General features: G+C 38.0%; 1 protein-coding gene across 4 annotated transcripts in view; it reads right to left on the bottom strand.

Moving 5' to 3' along the window:
* The window catches only part of FGD4 (FYVE, RhoGEF and PH domain containing 4), a 263,419-nt gene that overhangs the window by 77,984 nt on the left and 161,836 nt on the right, over window positions 1–23,599 (bottom strand). For all 4 annotated transcript variants that reach the window (XM_033222467.1, XM_033222469.1, XM_033222470.1 and 1 more), the window contains exons 2-3: window positions 12,836–12,991; window positions 1,136–1,319 (exon numbers count right to left, since the gene is read on the bottom strand). In XM_033222467.1, coding sequence (XP_033078358.1) covers window positions 1,136–1,319; window positions 12,836–12,991 — 340 coding nt within the window. The remainder of the gene's footprint in view (window positions 1–1,135; window positions 1,320–12,835; window positions 12,992–23,599) is intronic.

The raw sequence follows: 23,599 nt of genomic DNA on the forward strand, positions 1-23,599 counted from the left end.
TTTGTAAAATAGAGGGGGGTTCTGCGTTGTCACAGGAAATTGATAGGAAGAACCAACATCTGTTAGACCTATTTAAAAAATGAGGGACACTGCAGGTTTTGTGCTTGGTCACAATTCCCAGAAGATACTCAAACTATTTCCAAGCTATGATTTCATTACATAAATAACAGTAAATCCCACAAATAAATAATAAAATCACCCTAATGGGAAATAAGTCCCAAATATTACACTGGAATGAATGAAAATATTTAGTTTCAAGGATGAAAGTGAAGTTGTACACATTCTGTTTAGTTATACATAGATTTTGGTGACAGATAACAAAATCCTACTCATAAAATTGTTTAAAATTATGTTTAAGTCAGTGACAAAATTCGTTTTTATCAAAAGACTAAGAAAAAATAAACAATTGAGATTTTTATAAGGAGAAAAGCAACTTATGTGGGTTCCATTTATCTTTAAATGAGAAATATAATATTTCACCTACTTTTTTTTCAAACATTGGGATTAAGAATATAAATTATTTTAATAAATACAAAGCTGAAATTTAGCATACATTTTGCCATTGGTAATATTATCTCTTTGCAAAACCTAGCATATGATGGAGTATATGGAGAGGGGAAACAGGGACTGAATGGGTATAGAATACCCACATTAAATAAAATGGGATGGAAAATGGGATGGAAAGAAGAGACGGCCCCAGGGAGGAGACAAACCCACAGGGGTCACATTCAAAAACACACAAAGTGAGAAACGAAGAGACAGAGGCATCCGCTCAGCCTTTCCAACCCAGATATCCAGCGCCCCACAGAATGAGCCACAGGGAATAATACGTACAGAATGACACACAGAGATACAGAGGAAACAAGAGAAACCACACAGATACCAAGCACACAATTTCATGAAAAAGCTGGTGGTCTACAGTGCTGCATCTAGCTAATACATAACACATGACAGTTCACATTAGGGTAAGACTAAGTCATTTGTTTTAAAAATTCACCCTTTCTAAAGGCCTATCAAACCTAATGGAATAAGATACGATGCTTTTTATTTAGAAAATCTATGACTATGACTATCATTTTTTCGAAAATCAGCTTTCTTCTTCCCCTGCCTTCTCCCATTGTAAATTAGCTCTTACCTGCCTCCTTCAAAGCGACTGATGAGATCTGATACCTTACTGGGTTTTTCTTTTGAGACACAAGAAGCAGGGGCAGGTTTAATTTCCTCCATCCTTGGTTTTGCACTAGGTAAAGCTTTATGCTTGGGGGTGTGGTGTATATTGGACGAAGGTGAATTCTGCAGGTGTAATGGCTTTGGAGGCACTGTAGAAAAAGAATAGAATTCAGTATTTCACTGATATTTCATTCAATAACAATAAAAATTCTGGTGTCCTGGGCGCAAAATATTCAGCATTATAAAACTATTGTAAAGGGGTGGGTGTCAAATTTTGAACTAAACCATAACCAAAAGACTTTTGTTCATTTTGGACATTTGCTTTGTGCCTTGTGGAAATCCCATCTCCAAACTTAAGTGGCTCTTTTAATTTTATTATATCTTAAATATGGCAATATTAAACACCTCGGAATCTACATAAGGCTAAAGCATTCTAAGATCTACAGATAACACAGCAGTTATTCATCTCAACAGGGAAAAGGTGGTGCTAAATTTAAAACTAAATCCTAGACATACATTGTCTGCTATAAAACAGGTTTTTTAATAGAGTGTTAGTTGATATACCCAAATCCACAGCTAATAAGTTAAACAACCTAAAAGCCAACAAAACAACAACAAACAACATTAATACAAGTTGCATTAATATAGCATCTTCTTCCCATTTAACAAAAGCACTTTATCTCTTTGATCTTTGATGAAATGTTATACTTTATAGTTCTCTCAGGTAGCTACCACTATTCTCCTCTTATGTCTATGAAGGCTTAGAGAGGTTAAGTGGCCTGGGGTAACAGAGTTGGTGCTACAGGTTTGTATATTTGTCCCCTCCAAACATCATGTTGAAATCTGGTCCCCAGTGTTGGAAGTGGGAACTATGGGAGGGGTTTGAGTCGTGGGCGCAGATCCCTCACGTATGGCTTGGTACCATTCTTGCTATAGTGAATAGGTTCTTGCTCCATTAGTTCCTCCAAGACTGGTTATTAAAAAAAGCCTGAAACCTCCCCCATCTCTCTCTTGCTTCCTCTCTCTCCATGTGATCTTTATACACATGCCAGCTACCCTATATCTTCTGCCATGAGTGGAAGCAGCCTGAGGCCCTCACCAAAGGTGAAGCAGATGCTGGCACTGTGCTTCCTGTACAGCCTGCAGAACTGTGGGCCAAATAAGCCTCTTTATAAATTACCCAGCCTCAGGTATTCCCATATAACAACACTAAACAGCTTAAGACGGTTGGCCTGCATCAATATACCACAAATCATCTACTTTCTTCACAAGTCCTGTAATCAATTAATAGGATAAATACAGATCATTTCATGAAATACTAAAATCTACAGAAGTTTCCCTAACACACTCACTGTAGATGATAAGTACCTAATCGGTAGAGAAATTACTTCACTTTGGAAAACCAGTATTACTTTTCTCTAAGATTAACATGCAGGGTAAAATACTATAACATGTAGTATTTTTTAATAAGCAGTGTTGACAGATCAAATAGAATCATCTTTTCTCTTCCTTAAATCCTTTTCTTACCTTCTGGAAGAAGGGTGAGGAATCATGTCACCTCCTAATTACATGCCCCATTTTCCCCCAGCTGGTTCCCCTGGTTTTTAGTGATCTCATCTCTTTTATAAACTCAGTTAGCTGACAGTTGGCTCATGCTCACTGGCCTAGATTTCATCATTTCAGTGCCAGTTATCAATTTATTATAGGGAAGGAAAAAAATGTCACAATGAACTACAAGTGGAGCAATTAATTCACTTAATTCTCTTTCAATACAAACAAGAAGAAAATCTCAATTTAAAAATGGCATGCTTCTTTTGTGAAAATGATATTTTCCAACATATGTGTAGGGGAGTGATTAACATAGTATTATTTGAGAATAAACAGGCTTATATAAGTGTAATATTTGTTAATTTTACAGAAAAACTTCTGTGTAGAATAAATATATACTAATGTAGCAAAACAGGAAAATCTCCCACCAAAAAACCCTTTTAACATTATGAGTAGTAAAAATGAACTAATGCAGTAAAACAGGAAAATCTCCCACCCCCCCCAACAAAAAAAACAAACCTCTTAAGGTTATGAATAATCCAACATTCTTAACTAGAATACTAAAAGAAGGAAGTGAATATAATTTTATGTGCTAAAATTGTTATGAAATAACTCATTCATCTACCTAGAGTTTACTCACTAAACCGTGCCTTGTTTATTATGTGTCAGATGAGTGAAAAACTAAAACTAAAATACAATGATACCCATCACTTTCTCAGGGATGACTCCACCCACTTTTCCAGTCTAAATTGTGTCCATCTCTTAAACTGTTTCATAAGCACTGTGTGCTTTCTCCAGACTGCTTATCACAATTTGTGGTATAGTTATTAAATAATTAGTATTGAGTAGGATTAAATAATAAAGCTGCAGTGAAATAGTAAATATATTACAGGTTTGAAGTTTTTTTCTTTCTTCCACAAGGAAGGTAAGGAATATATTACTTTTGATCACAGCTATATTTATAGTGACTATTTGCATTATGTTTGGCAAATGGAGATCATATACTAGTGGAGAGGCACTTTAACAATGTTGATACAAGTGAACACTGGGTATTTTAGAAGCACAGAGGAGGTATCAAATTCAGCAAGGGAGAAAATGCAAATGTATAGTAAATCAGTAAATATACACATTTTAAATAAAAAAGAACAAATGGTACATGGATACGACAAATCTGAAGATGATACATGAATGGCTAAAGTTAGACACACTGTCTTAGAAAAAATTCTATCACTTGTTCATCATTTATAATGTAATAACAATAACAGATACTTTGGCTCAGAATACCTAACTGATGAATGAAAATGATTCTTTCAACTCCCAAAGTTATGGAGTTAACCGAGGAATATCTAACGCAGGACTAAAAGAAAAAGAAATCTTGTATGCTATGTATTTACGAAGCAAAAAAAATCCAATTCCAGTTAAAAACCAAGATCTCAGAGAGTTTCAATCTAATAGTCCGTACCCAGAGGAAATGACAACAGATGGTGGGAGCAACCCAGGAATTGATACTTCAAATTATTGAGACTAAATTTCTCTTCATGGCCGCCTTTCTTAGCTTCTGGGCAACCAAACAAATTGCAGCCAACGGCCTTTATATCTCTTGTATGTTTTTGTTCTGCTAATCTGTTGTTATGTCACTTTAATTCGTAGGCCCAGCTGGAGACCTAAAAGGTAAGTAAACTGACATAAAACCATATACAAGATCACGAATTAGAAAGGACCAGTAAATCCTTTGTATAGCAACATAATCCAGATTATGAACACTATATTATAAAGCAAAGAAAATAAAAATCAAGGGCTAAAGAAATTACGATTTTATCAAATAGACAATTATTCACTTTTAAAAAGATTTCCCAAATTAGTTATATAAGAAGGGAAAAGATTACAAATTGTAGGCAATATTCTAAGGATGCAGTTTATTATTAGTCTCTATTGGCATTACAGACGATGAGAATGGAAAACCCTAAAGTTCCGATTCCTTCTCTTCTTGATATTTCAATTATTTATTTATTTAGATTTTTTTCCTTTCTTCAGACAGAATATTAATTCTAGAGATCAATAGTGTGACATTTAAAACAAGCAAAATCATCTCCAGATTTGTGTTTCACACTCTGAGAACAGTGTAGTATGCAAACACAGTCTTTCCCTACTTGATTGTTAAGCTCTCTAGAGCAAGTAAGCTTTTCAGGTAAAAGGTGCCCTGAATCCAACATACCTACTATAACATTTACTAAGCTGAATAAGACCCGCTAAGTACAATTCTGCTAGGATATGAACAACTGCAGAATCATGTTGTAAGAACCTTATTATATATCTAGAGCTAAATGAAAACAACATGTCTATTGGAAAGCCACCATAGTAGGTTCATTTTCTTTTCTATTTTATCTTATATGTGTGTGTGTATATGTGGGTATAAATACACACACACATGCACGCACACACACTGTCACCCAGGCTGGAGTGCACTGGTGCAATCATATCTCACTGTAACCTCAAATTCCTGGGCATAAGTGATCCTACATCTCAGTCTCCAGAGTAGCTGGGATTACAGGTGAGAGCCACCTCTCCTGGCTTCATTTTCTTTTGAAATAAATTTCTTGGGAACTTTCTTACTGCTTGCCTCATCTCTACTCTCCCACCCCCTATGTGGCCTAGATTCCAGCCACACTGAATTGCATCTTCCATTGTGAGCTCGGGAAGGTTCTCTCAGGCCTTCAGGCTTTAGCACATACGTAGAACGGTCTACTTGGCAAAATCCCGTAATTCCCAAAAAACTCACCTCAGTCATCAACTCTTTCAGAAGGCTTACCTGACTCTTCCACCTCTTGCCCTCCCATCCTGCCTCAAAAATCTTCAAATATCTTCTCAACTCATTTGTCATTTTGTTTTATAATATTTTACAGCCAGGGTTGCCTCCCTAGACTTTTGAGTTCCTTGATGAACAGGAAATGAGCCTCATCTTTGTTTCGGCTATTCAACTGTTTTTTTTTTTTTTTTGGAGACCAAATCTCACTCTGTCACCCAGGCTGGAGTGCAGTGGTGCAATCTCAGCTCACTGCAACCTCCGCCTTCTGGGTTCAAGTGATTCTTGTGCCTCAGCCTCCAGAGTAGCTGGGATTACAGGCACCTGCCACCACACCGTTAAGTTTTGTACTTTTAGTAGAGACGGGGTTTTGCCATGTTGGCCAGGTTGGCCTCAAACTCCTGACCTCAGGTGATCTGCCTGCCTCAGCCTCCCAAAGTGCTGGGATTACAGGCGTGAGCCACCATGACCAGCAACATTCAGCTCTTAAGGAAAATCACTATTTCAAATAAAATGAATTCATATTTAATCTTACTGCTCCTATCAAAGACTGAAAAAGTAACACACAGCTACTTTGAGAAGTAAATGACTAGAAAAGGATTCAAAAACACATGAAAGAACCCTACGTATGAAAGCACTTTGTACTTGCACAAGATTAACATATATGAGACATCTATTTTTAAGATAACCATATAATATCTATGTGAAATTTTGTGGCAGGATACAAAGTTTCAAAATGCAAGAATGCCCTTCATCTGCCCCTTTCTTTGTTCAGCCGTCCGTGGTTCTTCTACAAGGCCCTGTGAAGAACTGGATCTTACCGACCCAGATAAGACTTTTGTATTATATATAACGAAGAAAGGAATAACAATCAGGATAAAAAAACTCGGGCACGGTGTCACATGCCTGTAAGCCTAGTACTTTGGGAGGTCAAGACAGGTGGCTCACCTGAGGTCAGGAGTTCAAGACCAGCCTGGACAACATGGCAAAACCCTGACTCTACTAAAAATACAAAAATTAGCTGGGTGTGGTGGCACATGCCTGTAGTCCCAGCTACTCGGGAGGCTGAGGCAGGAGAATCGCTTGAACCTGGGAGGTGGAGGTTGCTGTGAGTTGAGATTGTGCCACTACACTCCAGCCTGGGCAATGAGAGCAAAACTCCATCTCAAAATAAATAAATAAATAAATAAAATTTAAAAACTACTATGCACTATTAACTAAAAGACCTAACAACTCAAAGGATATAGACAGGAAAAACAGTGTTCACACTCACTTATTAGTATTTCAGGGAAATACAAATTAAATCCATAAGCTGATACTATTTCAGACAAATCAGATTGACTACAATTTTAGCATTTCTTTTTACTTTTTTTCTTTTTTTTTGAGACAGAGTCTCACCCTCTCGCCCAGGCTGGAGGGCAATGGCGCGATCTCAGCTCACTGCAACCTCTGCCTCCTGGGTTCAAGCAATTCTGCTGCCTCAAACTCCTGAATAGGTGGGATTACAGGTGCGTACTCCCATGACTGGCTAATTTTTTCTATCTTTAGTAGAGATGGGGTTTCACCATGTTGGCCAGGCTGGTCTCGAACTCCTGACCTCGTGATCCACCCACCTCGGCCTCCCAAAGTGCTGGGATTACAAGTGTGAGCCACCATGCCTGGCTTGACTAGAATTTTAAATCTGACAATACCAAGTATCAGTGAATATATGAAGTAATGTGAACACAACATTTTTGATAAGAGTATAAATTTATAAAACCACTAAGAATTCAGCATTTAAAAAATATATATCCTAGAACAATTCTCATACCTCTATATAGGCTGTTTCACTTTTTCATTAATTAAATGAATATTTATTGCATATCCACTAGATTCTAGGCACTTGAGCAAAGGAAAAATAAACAAAAAAAAATAGCAAGTAAATCATTTATTGGAAGGAGGTAAGTGCTAGAAGAAAATGTGGTGAGGGCTAAAAGAACAAGATCAATACGATCCAGGGTGTGGGAAGTCAAAGGGAGGGCAGATTTCAGTCTTAAACAGGGTGTTCAAAGTTAGGCCTCTGTGAAAAGTTAGGATTTGAGTAAGCCTTGAAGCAGAAGGAATTGTTTGGGGAAGGGCTTTCCAGCAGGTGGAATGAGAGCCAGGGACACCTGGGGTCTGGAGGCCAGCAGGACTGGAGCAGAATGAGCATGTGGACAAAAGTAGTGCATAGGGAGGCCTGAGAAAGTAGACTGTGGACCACTTCTTTTGACTTTGCATGAAATGAGAAGTCCCTGCAGAGTTCTGAGCTGAAATGTAACATGATATAACTTAACTTTCAGCAGGATCACTCTGGGAGCTGTGTTGAGAATGTAGAGGAGGAACAGGGGAGAAGCAGAGTGGACAATTAAGCGGATATTGTAGAAATTCAGGCAAGAGATCACAGTGCTTAGGAAAAGGCAGTGAGAAATACTTGGATTCTAGGTATATTTTTAAAGTAGATTTCCTGATAAGATTAAGTGAGACATATTAGAGAAAGAGAGGGGAGGCAAGGATGACTCTGAAGCCTTGGGTCTCAACTACCAGAAGGATGGAATGGTGGTCAAGTGACATAGCAGGCAGAGCAATTTTTGGAGAGGAGAATAGCAGTTCAGTTTCGGTACATGTTAAGTTTGAGATCTCTATTAGACTATAAATAAGATGGGTTTTATTACACCCAAATTTACAGATGTAAATAGGAAAAAAAGTTGATTATTCAAAGTGACTATCTAGAATGAAAAGAAACTAATTGCCAGTTTAAGTCAGTAGTCTTCAATTACTCTTCTTTTTAAAAACAGAAACAACAAAGCTGGCTATGTATAAATGCATTATAACATTACACTTTTAAAAGAATGGATCATTATACATAGACTTTTACTTTAGAAGCTAATGAATAGGTTTAAGTACTCTATATTTATGTGAGTTACTCAAACAACAATGTGGCTCTTTAAAGCATTTAATGATTGAGACATTATGTGACAATTTGCACTTTATAAAAATAATCAGGAATTACGGAGAATGTTCTGGATAAAAGCTGTTAAGAGAAAAAGAACTATTAACTTTAATTACTAAAGGAGTTATTTTGAGTCACTGTCTAGCATGTTAGGAAACAGGCCAGTATTAAAAGTGGTGAACAAGAAGAAAGACTTATGCTGGAGGTTGCTCAGTAATTTGTTTGACTATTAGGATTGGTATGAAGTGAATAAGCCATTATTTCCAAGGCCTCAGGGTATTTTCTGAGGCTAAGGCAAAACAAGCTCTAATTATGAAACAAATCCATTTCGAAATCTACGTATTTCAATTTGGATCCAAATGCAAGTTTATCCAATCTCTAATCTAAAATTTATCTTTCTTTCTTTCTGCTGATTTTGAAACACCATGCAAAGGGCTGCCATTCTGGTCATTCCTTTTTCAGGTTTAAAATAAAACTTAGCTCATTCACCTTTTAAAAACCTACAAATAATTCTTCAAAAATATTTACTTATTGGTAATTAATAAACATAAACCATATATTGTTCCAGAGACATTACTACATAATCACCACTAATAAAGATGTGCAATAATTTCCCTTTTAAAATTATCACAATAGGCCGGGCATGGTGGCTCATGCCTGTAATCCCAGCACTTTGCGAGGCCAAGGCAGGCAGATCACCTGAGGTGAGGAGTTCGAGACCAGCCTTGCCAACATGGTAAAACCCGATCTCTACCAAAAAATACAAAAATTAGCTGGGCGTTGTGGTGCATGCCTGTAGTCCAGCAACTGGGGAGGCTGAGGCAGGAGAATCACTTAAACCTGGGAGGCGGAGGCTGCAGTGAGCCGAGATTGCACCACTGCACTCCATCCTAGGTGACAGAATAAAACCATCTCTCTCAAACAAACAAAAAAAAATTCCCACAATAAATTATAACTATAACCTTCTTAGCAATCTACATAAGGAAAAAAAAGATATAATTATGTGCTTATTTTTATCTAGATCAGAGTTTTGCAAATGCAGCAACTGATATTATAGTTTGTATGAATTCTTAGTTGTGGACTGTCCCGTGCATTGCAGGATATAGAGCAACCCTACCCTCTACTCACTGGCTGCAAGTAGCAACTCCCACAAGCAGTGTCAAGCAGAAATGTCCCCAGATACTACCAATGTCCTATTGTCGGGAGAGGATATGCAAGTGTGGGCAAAACTGTCTCCACTTGAGAACTACTCACCTAGAATAAGAGTCCTAAATTAAACTAAAACAACATAGTGTTGTGGGTAGCAACTATCAGGGGCTGGTGGCATGGGCAGTAAAGGAATTCACCAAGACAGGTAGGTAGAGAAAGGCATATTTATTAGACAAAATACGAAAATACACTGCAAGAAAGCAACAGGCAGATCAGCAAGAGAGGAGCTGACTACAAAGAGACAAAGGTTTCCTAGGGATTTTACAGCATGGTGCTGGAGAGGGCTACATGCAGTACCGATGATGCCAAGGTTGCAGTGAGCTAATTTCCATTTTTCTATCAGCCACGTGTCTGGTGATAAGTCAGTGTAGGAAGATTGTGAGTTATTTGCACAGGAGGGCTACGTGCCCTGGACCAGGAAGAAAGGCAGACTTAACAGTTTATCTGCTTTTTCTTTCTGCTTTCCCCTGCTCCTGCCAGCCTGACTCCCCTTCCCTTGTTGGGACCCCAAACAGTGACCTTGAAGCCCCAGCAATCTCACCATTCACAACTTGTAAGGGATTTGCAGTGAGGCAGGAACAAAGGTGTCAGGGTGATAATTCCTTGCTCCACACAGTAGGTCCCTATTAGCACCCCCTTCTCTTCTCTGCCTCAGTCACCCAAATGTTAGGAGAAATTAAAATTAGCTGTCTCCACTAAACAAACACTCATTATTGGGTACTGTTGACTGACTTGCTGACCAATCTATGTGGTAGCTCATCTGACAATACTAAGATGTAGCCTGATTTCAGGGATGTTGGTCGCTACACGGCACATATTCAAAGTTTTAAACAGTAGCAGAAACAAAGGGGAAGAAATGTATCAATATAGCAGTATTATTGAAGACTGGTTATGTACTATGTGAGCGGACACATAGGCAGAAAAAACTGAGCTGATGAGTAAAATATACAGCAGTTTAGGTTGTAATAAATGAGAAAAAATAAAGTTCATATGGAGTGCTATGGTCTGAGTGTTTGTTTGTGTTCCAAAATTCATGTTGACATCCTCATTCCCAAGGTGACAGTATGAAGAGGTGGGGCCTTTGGGAGGTGATTAGGTCATGAGGACTGAGCTCTCATTAATCAAATTAGTGCCATTGAAAAGAGGCCCCAGAAAGAGCTCTCACCCCTTCCACCCTGTGAGGTTATAGTGAAAAGATGGCCATCTATAGACCAGAAAGCAGGCCCTCATTACACCCTGAATCTGATCTTGGACCCATCTGTGGACCAGAAAGCAAGCCCTCATCAGACCCTGAATCTGATCTTGGACTTTCATACCACAGAACTGTGAGAACTACATTTCTGTTGTTTATAAGCTACCCAATTTATGGTATTTTGTTACAGCAGCCTGAACAGACTACAACATAGGGAAATATAAAAGGACAGGGTGAAAGGTGGGGTTAAAACTTTAGCCATGGGTATAAAGGAAAGGCCAAACATCACTTGGAAGTATTTTGAAAAAGAAGTATAAAGTACTCTGTGATTTATTTAATATCTGCAAATATTCCCTTTAGTTAGAAAAGTATATATACATAATTAGCCCATATTTAAGATAGGAAGTAAATATGTATTTAAATAACTATATAGTGGTTTTAAGATAACTACAAAACAGCAAAAGCAAGGTTAGTGTTGTCTACTTAAAAAGGGGATTATTTTGGCACACGCAGCACAGGAAGGACACTCTTATTATATCTCTCAATACACTGACTTTGGAAAACAATGAAGTATTGCAGTGCATCTTCCAAAAATAAAGGCTTTTTAAGTAATGAAATTCTTCCTTTGATCAGGAAAATTACATCAACTAGAATTGTATTCACTATTAATATTCTTACCTCACATTGGATCTTTGTCAACTCGGGTCTAATGGGTGAAATGGAATTTCATATTTTGGAAATAAAAAGGCTCAAATCATGGTCAAAAAAAGTCATATGCTTATATTCACATCAATGCTATAAAGGAGCAGTGTAGTCAAAAGAAATGGTTGTAAGATCATGAATAGGCTACTCATCCAAATCATCAATTATCTGACCTTGCTTGATAGTGATATTCCATATCACCACAAATATAACTGTAGTGAGAACAAGACAAATATCCCATAATCTAGAAGATTCATTTTAAACTTGTTCTAAAATTTTTTTTCAGAAATCTTTAAAACATACAACTTTAAGGAATAACACCACTTATTTTATAATGCATGCTCTAGAATACATTTTTCTTTGCAAGAACAGGAAAGAGACCTAAGTAAACACAAAATAAACACAAATAGAAATTGATTTTTCCCAACTGTAGTAACTCTGACAATGCCCAGTATTGTTTCTCATATCTGTTTAGCATTCATTATAAATGAAAATCTATAAGGAAGAAACTACACATTAAACCACAGGGTAGCTTAGCTTTTGTGTTCCATTTCAAAAGGCCTTGCTCTCTATCATCAAAAGTATATTTGCTTCTCAAAGTTAATACCAAGTTCACTGGAAATTTATTTGTAAAAGGAAATGGTCACTGAAAAAAATCATTCAAGCTTCCTACCATTATGGCTTTTTCTTTACCCTCACTGGCCACAGAATCCTGAATGAAGGGCTGTTACTGTTCCTTTCTGTGGAAGAAACAATACCTCCACAGAAAGTGGTAGTATAAAAACACTATCAGGTGTTTTCAGGCCCCACCTCCTTAATATTTTCAAGTCATGTTCTTGATAAGTACATGAAGTGCTGTTTTAGAATTATGTTTCACAAATGCTGACATCTAGCAAATCATTTCTTTCTAACAGTAGCTCCAAACACATTTATTACACAGACAGTAAGTCCCTGTGCTAGGTCAGGCATAATAAAGAGATCACAGTTCCGTTAAGATGACATGCAAACAATTTCAGCGACATGAAAAGATCCATAATAGAGAAATGTATGTTGTTTCAGGAGCAGAGCAAATAGCAACCTCTGCCTGAGAAGATGCACAGATGGACTATTCTCTAAAAAATAATGTACCCAATTCCTTCCTTCTAGCTTAAAACACTTTCTTTGTGGCCATCAGTTTTCTGGTTAGCCTTCTTTGATCAACGAAGTACCCACCCTGATCACAAACCCTCAATGAGCATACCTTGTGGCTTCGGACTTGCAGCTGAGTGTTTCGCTGGCCTGTTCCCATTTATTCCCTGAGCCTCTTCTTCAGATACATTCTCACCAACCAGTGTGGTTGTGCTGCTTATGGAGCAAGGCGGAATTAAAGCAATCTTTGGACAGGTACTGCTGCTACCTGCAAGAGTTCAGAAAGAAAGGGCAGGTAAGTATGGAGGCATAGCACAATGCTGTCTTATAAGTCAAATTTCTCCTGACCCCATAAAACAAAAACAGTCATCGTTATAAGACTAAGCACAGAAATATTTTTCCCACATGGACTGGCCTTGACAAAGAGTTTTCCTGGGAACTATCTCATTCCATGTGCTTTAGGAATCTTATAATGGATTGACAGAAGATGTTGACAGAAGACTGTTATACACAGGCCTCCTCTCCTTGCAGGGCCACAGAAAGGGCAGAACGCAGCTGCTACAATGTAGGCGAAGGAAAGGACGGAATTAATCCGTTAAAAGCCTTCCTTTTTAGTGTTGGGTTTGTGGCTAGTCATAGAGCAACTCAAAAGAACAAAGGAGGAAAGCCCAACGTGACAGCTGACCTAAAGACTCCAGAAGAATGGCTCGATTAGAAACGAACAAACACACGCACGCGCCCACGTCCACACACACCCTCGTGCCCACTAGGCTTACTCAGACGCCACATCAGCATCCATGACATACTATAACAGTGACCCATGTTTTCCAAAGAAGGGATGGCAAGATTATACAGATAACATAGTCACATTTACATAGAACTCAAAAACCCCAAAATGTTCTTTAAAATCACACAAATATATCATGAGACATAGATGAAGAGGAAAAGATTAAATTTTTGTTCACATTCTGGTATAAAAAATTATATGTTGAATTTCAGAGACTTTTAAAGAAGTCATGTGTCAGTGTTCTCTCTTTATTATGCATATTAGATTTCCTTCTCTTCTGGTTGACATGGTGATATTAAGATGACTGACTCTGCTTCAGAGAAAATAAAATTTCTACCAGGAAATTCACTATAATTGAACCAAATAATGCAATTTAAGGCATTATCATTTGGTTAAGAAACAAAGCGTTTCATTTTTATAGAATCCAAATATCTCAAAGAGAACTCTTAGAGATTTTTTAAGCCTTAATTAGTAAAAACAAGAGAAGCTATTTTTAAAAAACCCAATCAACTTTCTGTTGAGTAAAAAAAATCACCTCTCTTAATCCAATTCATTATTAAATAATATTGATTAAAAACCACACGGTGGCTCATGCCTGTAATCCCAGCACTCTGGGAGGCCAAGGCAGGTGGATCACCTGAGGTCAGGAGTTCAAGACTAGCCTGGCCAACATAGTGAAACCCCGTCTCTACTAAAAATACAAAAATCAGCCGGGTGTGGTGATGGGCACCTGTAATCCCAGTTACTTGGGAGGCTGAGACAGGAGAATCACCTGAACCTGGGACGAGGGGAAGGTTGCGGCGTGCCGAGATCGCACCACTGCACTCCAGCCTGGGCGACAAGAGCGAAACTCCGTCTCAAAAATAAATAAATAAATAAGTAAAAAACCAACAAAAAAAACCACATTTGTGCTTTATTTTCTGTTGCTCTCCTTAAAATTTATCTTGGTAAAACAGATTTTGGAAAATATCAAGAGTTCCAAGTACCTTCTCAACAGGTCTTTCAGAGCCGATACCAAAACAGAAATTAAATGACACTAGGAGTTTGAGACCAGCCTGGGCAACATAATGAAACTTTGTCTTTACTTAAAAAAAAAAAAAAAAAAAAAAAAATTAGCTGGGCATGGTGGTGCATGTTTGCGGTCCCAGCTACTGGGGAGGTTGAGGTGAGAGGATCTCTTGAGCCCAGGAGGTTGAGGCTGCAGTGAGCTATAATCACACCACTACACTCCAGCCTGGTCAACAGAGGGAGACCTTGTAACTTTGAGAAAAGAAAAAAAAAGCTGGGGTGGGAGGGGTGGTACTCATCAGACACCCTTCTGCTAAAATGGTTTATCAGCGAGATTAAGCATTGTTTAGTAAAATATAACAAGAATTTAAAAAGCAAAAGTAATGAAGGATTATTTGACAGATTATTATTAAAATTATAAAAAGGCCGGGTACAGTGGCTCATGTCTGTAATCTCAACACTTTGCGAGGCTGAGGCAGGCAGATCACTTAAGCCCAGGAGTTTGAGACCAGCTAGGCAGCCACGGCGAAATCTTGTCTCTTCAAAAAATCCAAAAAAAAAAAATTAACTGGGTGTGGTGGCATACATTTGTAGTGTTAGCTACTTAGAAGGCTGAGGTGGGAGGATGGCTTAAACCTGGGAGTTTGAGGCCACAGTGAGCCGTGATCACACCATTGCACTGCACTCCAAACTGAGTGACAAGCGACACACCATCTCAAATAAAATTATAAACAGAAGAAAAACAGTTCAAACCTTTAAATGTGTAAGCTCACCTATCTTCTTGGAAAAAAGTATGTGAAATAGGCAAAATATATCCCTAAAATCCACAACACATCATGCAACTACTTGGCCTTTTTGGGGGAAAATCTGGATGCTTTTTCACAGTGATACTAAGAATGGCTTAAAGGTCACCTTTGAGCCTGCTAAAGGCCACCTGCCGGGGACTTGTGAAGGATGCCTGTACAGGCCCAAACAGTGCAGAGCCACAGCTCAACTACAAACTCAAGGAAGAAACTAATGTAATTGTAAATTGAGAGCCTGAGACATCATCAATTTATAAGAGAAAGCAGCAACAATACTATTCAAAGGGGGCAGTTAATGGCTTAAATGAGAAAACGAATTACATTGAGTCTTTTCAAAAAGGTCATCACTGTTATACATTAAAATATGAAAAAAGTTTGACAGTCCATTTAGAAATAAAACATGTCTTACCTAAATATTAATGTGAATGAAAACTAGGCACTTAATTTCTAGACAGCAAACTTTCAGGGTATGGTAGGTTTTGCAAGTGTCATGTTTATAGATAATATCGCTCAAGAATTTGCCAAAATGCGTGCAACAAGAGATCAACTGTGCATCTATTTTTAAAATAAGTTCATCAAAAGTCATGATTACACATCTTTTGCCAGAGGCAATTAGATCAACATTTCAGAACATTGTTTATTAAAACAAGTCTCTAAACCTCAGCCACTATCACAAAGCATGAAAACATGGTGAAGGACACAGAGAACATTTATATTTTTAAACATTTGTTTAAAAAAACAAACAGGCACTGACAAATACATAGAGATCATATGTGACTGCAAGGCTAAAAATACTATTAATAATTACTTGACTCCCACACAATAATAATGGGAGACTTCAACACCCCACTGTCAACATTACACAGATCAATGAGACAGAAAGTTAACAAGGATATCCAGGAATTGAACTCATCTCTGCACCAAGCGGACCTAATAGACATCTATAGAACTCTCCACCCCAAATCAACAGAATATACATTCTTCTCAGCACCACATCACACTTATTCCAAAATTGACCACATAATTGGAAGTAAAGCACTACTCAGCAAATGTACAAAAACAGAAATTATAACAAACTGTCTCTCAGACCACAGTGCAATCAAACTAAAACTTAGGACTAAGAAACTCAATCAAAACCGCTCAACTACTTGGACTGAACAACCTGCTCCTGAATGACTACTGGGTACATAACGAAATGAAGGCAGAAATAAAGATGTTCTTTGAAACCAATGAGAACAAACACACAACATACTAGAATCTCTGGGACACATTTAAAGCAGTGTGTAGGCCGGGCGCGGTGGCTCAAGCCTGTAATCCCAGCACTTTGGGAGGCCGAGACGGGCGGATCACGAGGTCAGGAGATCGAGACCATCCTGGCTAACACGGTGAAACCCCGTCTCTACTAAAATTACAAAAAACTAGCCGGGCGAGGTGGTGGGCGCCTGTAGTCCCAGCTACTCGGGAGGCTGAGGCGGGAGAATGGCGTAAACCCGGGAGGCGGAGCTTGCAGTGAGCTGAGATCCGGCCATTGCACTCCAGCCTGGGCGACAGAGCGAGACTCCGTCTCAAAAAAAAAAAAAAAAAAAAAAAGCAATATGTAGAGGGAAATTTATAGCACTAAATGCCCATAAGAGAAAGCTGGAAAAATCTAAAATTGACACTCTAACATCACAATGAAAAGAACTAGAGAAGCAACAGCAAACACATTCAAAAGCTAGCAGAAGGCAAGAAATAACTAAGATCAGAGCAGAAGTGAAGGAGATAGAGACACAAAAAACCCTCCAAAAAATCAATGAATCCAGGAGTTGGTTTTTTGAAAAGATCAACAAAATTGATAGACCGCTAGCAAGACTAATAAAGAAGAAAAGAAAGAAGAATCAAATAGACGCAATAAAAAATGATAAAGGGGATATCACCACCGACCCCACAGAAATACAAACTACCATCAGAGAATACTATAAACACCTCTACGCAAACAAACTAGAAAATCTAGAAGAAATGGATAATTTCCTGGACACTTACACTCTCCCAAGACTAAACCAGGAAGAAGTTGAATCCCTGAATAGACCAATAGCAGGCTCTGAAATTGAGGCAATAAGAGCCTACCAACCAAAAAAAGTCCAGGACCAGATGGATTCACAGCTGAATTCTACCAGAGGTACAAGGAGGAGCTGGTACCATTCCTTCTGAAACTATTCCAATCAATAGAAACAGAGGGAATCCTCCCTAACTCATTTTATGAGGCCAACATCATCCTGATACCAAAGCCTGGCAGAGACACAACAAAAAAAGAGAATTTTAGACCAATATCCCTGATGAACATCGATGCAAAAATCCTCAGTAAAATACTGGCAAACCGAATCCAGCAGCACATCAAAAAGCTATCCACCATGATCAAGTGGGCTTCATCCCTGGGATGCAAGGCTGGTTCAACATTCGCAAATCAATAAACGTAATCCAGCATATAAACAGAACCAAAGACAAAAACCACATGATTATCTCAATAGATGCAGAAAAGGCTTTTGACAAAATTCAACAGCCCTTCATGCTAAAAACGCTCAATAAATTCGGTATTGATGGAATGTATCTCAAAATAATAAGAGCTATTTATGACAAATGCACAGCCAATATCATATTGAATGGGCAAAAACTGGAAGCATTCCCTTTGAAAACTGGCACAAGACAGGGATGCCCTCTCTCACCACTCCTATTCAACATAGTGTTGGAAGTTCTGGTTAGGGCAATCAGGCAAGAGAAAGAAATCAAGGGTATTCAGTTAGGAAAAGAAGAAGTCAAATTGTCCCTGTTTGCAGATGACATGATTGTATATTAGAAAACCCCATTGTCTCAGCCCAAAATCTCCTTAAGCTGATAAGCAACTTCGGCAAAGTCTCAGGATACAAAATTAATGTGCAAAAATCACAAGCATTCTTATACACCAGTAACAGACAAACAGAGAGCCAAATCATGAATGAACTTCCATTCACAATTGCTTCAAAGAGAATCAAATACCTAGGAATCCAACTTACAAGGGATGTAAAGGACCTCTTCAAGGAGAACTATAAACCACTGCTCAGTGAAATAAAAGACGACACAAACAAATGGAAGAACATACCATGCTCATGGATAGGAAGAATCAATATCGTGAAAATGGCCATACTGCCCAAGGTAATTTATAGATTCAATGCCATCCCCATCAAGCTACCAATGACTTCTTCACAGAATTGGAAAAAACTGCTTTAAAGTTCATATGGAACCAAAAAAGAGCCCGCATTGCCAAGACAATCCTAAGTCAAAAGGACAAAGCTGGAGGCATCATGCTATCTGACTTCAAACTATACTACAAGGCTACAGTAACCAAAACAGCATGGTACTGGTACCAAAACAGAGATATAGACTAATGGAACAGAACAGAGTCCTCAGAAATAATACCACACATCTACAGCCATCTGATCTTTGACAAACCTGAGAGAAACAAGAAATGGGGAAAGGATTCCCTATTTAATAAATGGTGCTGGGAAAATTGGCTAGCCATAAGTAGAAAGCTGAAACTGGATCCTTTCCCTACTCCTTATACGAAGATTAATTCAAGATGGATTAGAGACTTAAATGTTAGACCTAATACCATAAAAACCCTAGAAGAAAACCTAGGTAATACCATCGAGGACATAGGCATGGGCAAGGACTTCATGTCTAAAACACCAAAAGCAACGACAACAAAAGCCAAAATTGACAAATGGGATCTAATTAAACTAAAGAGCTTCTGCACAGCAAAAGAAGCTACCATCAGAGTGAACAGGCAACCTACAGAATGGGAGAAAATTTTTGCAATCTACTCATCTGACAAAGGGCTAATATCCAGAACCTACAAAGAACTCAAACAAATTTACAAGAAAAAAACAAACAACCCCATCAAAAAGTGGGCAAAGGATATGAACAGACATTTCTCAAAAGAAGACATGCATACAGCCAACAGACACATGAAAAAATGCTCGTCATCACTGGTCGTCAGAGAAATGCAAATCAAAACCACAATGAGATACCATCTCACACCAGTTAGAATGGCAATCATTAAAAAGTCAGGAAACAACAGGTGCTGAAGAGGATGTGGAGAAATAGGGACACTTTTACACTGTTGGTGGGACTGTAAACTAGTTCAACCATTATGGAAAACAGTATGGCGATTCCTCAAGGATCTAGAACTAGATGTACCATATGACCCAGCCATCCCATTACTGGGTATATACCCAAAGGATTATAAATCATGCTGCTATAAAGACACATGCACACGTATGTTTATTGCAGCACTATTCACAATAGCAAAGACTTGGAATCAACCCAAATGTCCATCAGTGACAGACTGGATTAAGAAAATGTGGCACATATACACCATGGAATACTATGCAGCCATAAAAAAAGGATAAGTTTGTGTCCTTTGTAGGGACATGGATGCAGCTGGAAACCATCATTCTCAGCAAACTATCGCAAGAACAGAAAACCAAACACCGCATGTTCTCACTCATAGGTGGGAACTGAACGAGATCACTTGGACTTGGGAAGGGGAACATCACACACCGGGGCCTATTATGGGGAGGGGGGAGGGGGGAGGGATTGCATTGGGAGTTATACTTGATGTAAATTACTGGTTGATGGGTGCTGACGAGTTGATGGGTGCAGCACACCAACATGGCACAAGTATACATATGTAACAAACCTGCATGTTATGCACATGTACCCTAGAACTTAAAGTATAATAATAAAAAAAAGGAAAAAAAAAAGAAAGATAGGAGTTTGTAATATTATAGTACATTCCACAGATATTTAGCCAAATAAAATTGATGTTGAGGAAGAAAAAAAAAAAAAAGAAGTAGGGAGTATCATGGCTACTAAAGGCTGAGGTGGGGTGGGGGTGGGGAGGGAGGGAATGAGGAGTTGTTGATGGAAGGGTGCAAAGTTTCAGGTAGAAAGGAGAAACTACCTTGAGATCTACCGCACAGCAGGATGACTATAATCTATAATAATGTGTTATGTATTTCAAAGTAAGAGAGTAAATTTCAAGTGTCTCCCCATAAAAAATGGTGAGCAAGATGACAAATATGTAATTAGCTTGATTTAATCATGCCACTTTGTACACATATATCAAAACATCACATTGTGCCCCCAAAATGATAGAATTACGGTTTGTGAATCAAAATAACATTAATAAGTTTTAAATAAAAATAAATAAATACATACATACATAAAAACCTAAAGAAAAATAAAGTATATGGTGGAATGAAGAACCCAAGCCAAGAGGATCCAAATAGCTAGCATACAAATCTCAACAATACATTAAAAAAGAAATGCATTATTTAGACTATGTCACACATATTATTATGTATTTTAATATTTTTCTGCTAAAGCAATTTGTTCAGTGTCTGGTACTATACATGAAAATCAAACTAAAGTAACTACAACATTATTCTCATCCTCAACACTCTAGAGCTAAAGTATGCCACCACATTCAGTCTCTTTTCATCCAGGGTTTAAAGTACACAGATGCTATGTTCTGTTAACCTTTTTCAGCAGGTTGATGCCTTTTGGGAATCGTTGGTTTCCTAAGACAAGACGTGTGGGGCTTTGGGAATATTTTAATTAAACTATAAAGTCACAGATAAAATAATAATATAATTATTATTATTTGACCCTTTACAGGAAAAAATGTATGGACCACTGGTATAGGTTAAACAAATCATGGTAAAAGAAGTTTGCCTAAAAGAAGCACCCTTTCATTAAACACTTCATCTGCTAACATCTTGGATAATAGCAACAAAAACTGAAACTTTTTGCTTATTTATGACTGACTTAGCCTACTCATATTTGGAAACAGTCCTTATTTGGGTGCCAGTTGCACAACAGGGAATTGAAACCAAAATTGTAACCAGATGGTCCTCTCATTTAAGAAGTTTTACATTAACTCTAGAAGTTCTTTGACTGGAAATGACAGTATCAAGAAGAACCAGTAGGGCTAATTTATAATTATAAATAGTTATCTTAGACACAGCTATAACAAATTACAGTATGTTAGTCAGCATGGGGAAGGAGAGGTATATGATTTAAATACTGTCTCCTCTTGAGGGCTGGTCATCTTTTTAGCCACTTTTTAGTACTAACCCATTTTGTACTCTGACCTTGGGTTGCTGACCTATGCTTGCTGGGTTGTAACACCTACAGGAATTCCTAGACATATGCTAACTGCAAATATTCTCAATTGGCCTCAGTGTTGACTGCATATAGCTCCCTCGTTCCATCTGCAGAGGTTGCCACTATGGCTTAACTTTCCTTTATCTGTCTTTTTTGGCATTTCAATAGTCATGCACTAAGTCACGCTTTTGTGTGGTAGATACGCCCTATGATTGGTTAGGGTGACTTTTGGCTACTATTTGCAAGACTCTGTTATAGGCTGTTATCTTATATTTTACCAAATCATTCTTGAATTATTCTTTTGCATTTTAAGTTTGGACCCTCTCTTTGCCTATCCATTGCAAAGTCCACTCAGTTCTCTGATTCTTCAGGCCTGACCTCTTGCCACAGTGTCCATGAGCTCAGATCACATCTTTATACGGTCTTGCTTACAGTCTGGTTATACTGTCTCATCCATCCATGCACTGGGTCTCTAGCCCAGGAGATCTCAAAGGAGTCCACCCTTTGGGATAAGGATCTCTTAGATTTAAGAGGGAAGACACAGTTTTCTAAGGTAGACGATCTTTATGGGAGCATATTGTCCATTAGGATAAACATACTTTAAAAAACCAAAACCCACTTTATTTGCATTTAGTTTTCACTGTCTCCTTAGTGTACTACAACCTGTGAGGATTACTTAGATTTGTCTTGCATGACTTTTGGCACCATGGATGGCACTTTTGTAGAACATGGTCAGGTATTTTGTAGAATGTCCCTCAAATTGGGTTTCTCTGTTATTTTCTCATTATGAAACTGTGGTTATGGGTTTGGGGGAAGAATATCACAGAGGCAATGCACCCATCTCACTTTATTATATTAATATCACTGCATGATAGCAATATGATTATCATGTGATGTTAACCCTGGTCGGCTGATGAGGTGGCATCTACCAGGTTTCTCCACTGTAAAACACTATAAAACATTACTCAACAGTCTTCTATCATAACTCCCAAAACTCCCCCATTTGTCCCATAGATTGCAGATTACATCTCCCATATGATAGCTAAAACACCTAGATTAAGAGATCAATTGCCTTTTTTAAAAAAAAGTCATTAAGGTTATAAAACTCACAGTTTACAACTCTCTTGCTAAGGGGAACGAATCCATAGCCAGGAAATTTATTTGAGTGTTATTTCAAACAGCTCCCCAAACTTCTAAACCTGAATAATAAATTTTCTAGAAACATAATTATCAAGCCACAAAGGTTCTTCAAAAAGAAAATCTGATGAAGAGTTAAAGAAAATTCCTTGAACCTAGGAACTGCACTTCTAGGACTCGAATCTACGGTAATAGCCCTGAACATGTAAAGGTAAATATAACACTATAGAACATATGCAACAGATTGGGAAGATTTCCAAAATATCATTAATTGAGAGGTCTCCAAGACATTATTAAACTATAGAATATGTATAATATCTCAGTTTTTTAAAAGAATAAGATATAGACAAATGTACAGAAATGTACTGAAAGAGAGGGAAGATAACACACCAAATGTAACTTTGGGAATTGCAGATGGAGGTGAGGTGAGAGAATGAATGAGAATTTTCATATTTTGGTCTCTAAATAGCTATATCATTTAAATCTTTTATAATAAAAATGTATTTATATATTACTCATATTTTTAAAAATCTATGAAAGTCACAAAGTATACATACCACAGAGACTTTTAAAAAAGCATATCCCTGCTGGGCATGGTGGTGCATGCCTGTAATCCCAACACTTTGGGAGGGCGAGGCGGGCAGATCACCTGAGGTCAGGAGTTCAAGACCAGCCTGGGAAACATGGTGAAACCTCGTTTCTACTAAAAATACAAAAAGTAGCTGGGCATGATAGCTGGTACCTGTGATCTCAGCTACTCAGGAGACTGAGGTGGGAGAATTGCTTGAACCCAGGAGGCGGAGGTTGCAGTGAGCCGAGATTGTGCCACTGCACTCCAGTCTGGGTGACAGAGTGAGACTCCATCTTGGGGAAAAAAAAAAAAAAAAAAAGTATATCCCTTACATTTGTACATCCATGTTCACAGCAGCATTAATTCACAATAGTCAAAAAGTAGAAG

The sequence above is a fragment of the Trachypithecus francoisi genome, unplaced genomic scaffold, assembly GCF_009764315.1.
Source record: "Trachypithecus francoisi isolate TF-2019V2 unplaced genomic scaffold, Tfra_2.0 Lachesis_group11, whole genome shotgun sequence".
Lineage (NCBI taxonomy): Eukaryota > Metazoa > Chordata > Mammalia > Primates > Cercopithecidae > Trachypithecus > Trachypithecus francoisi.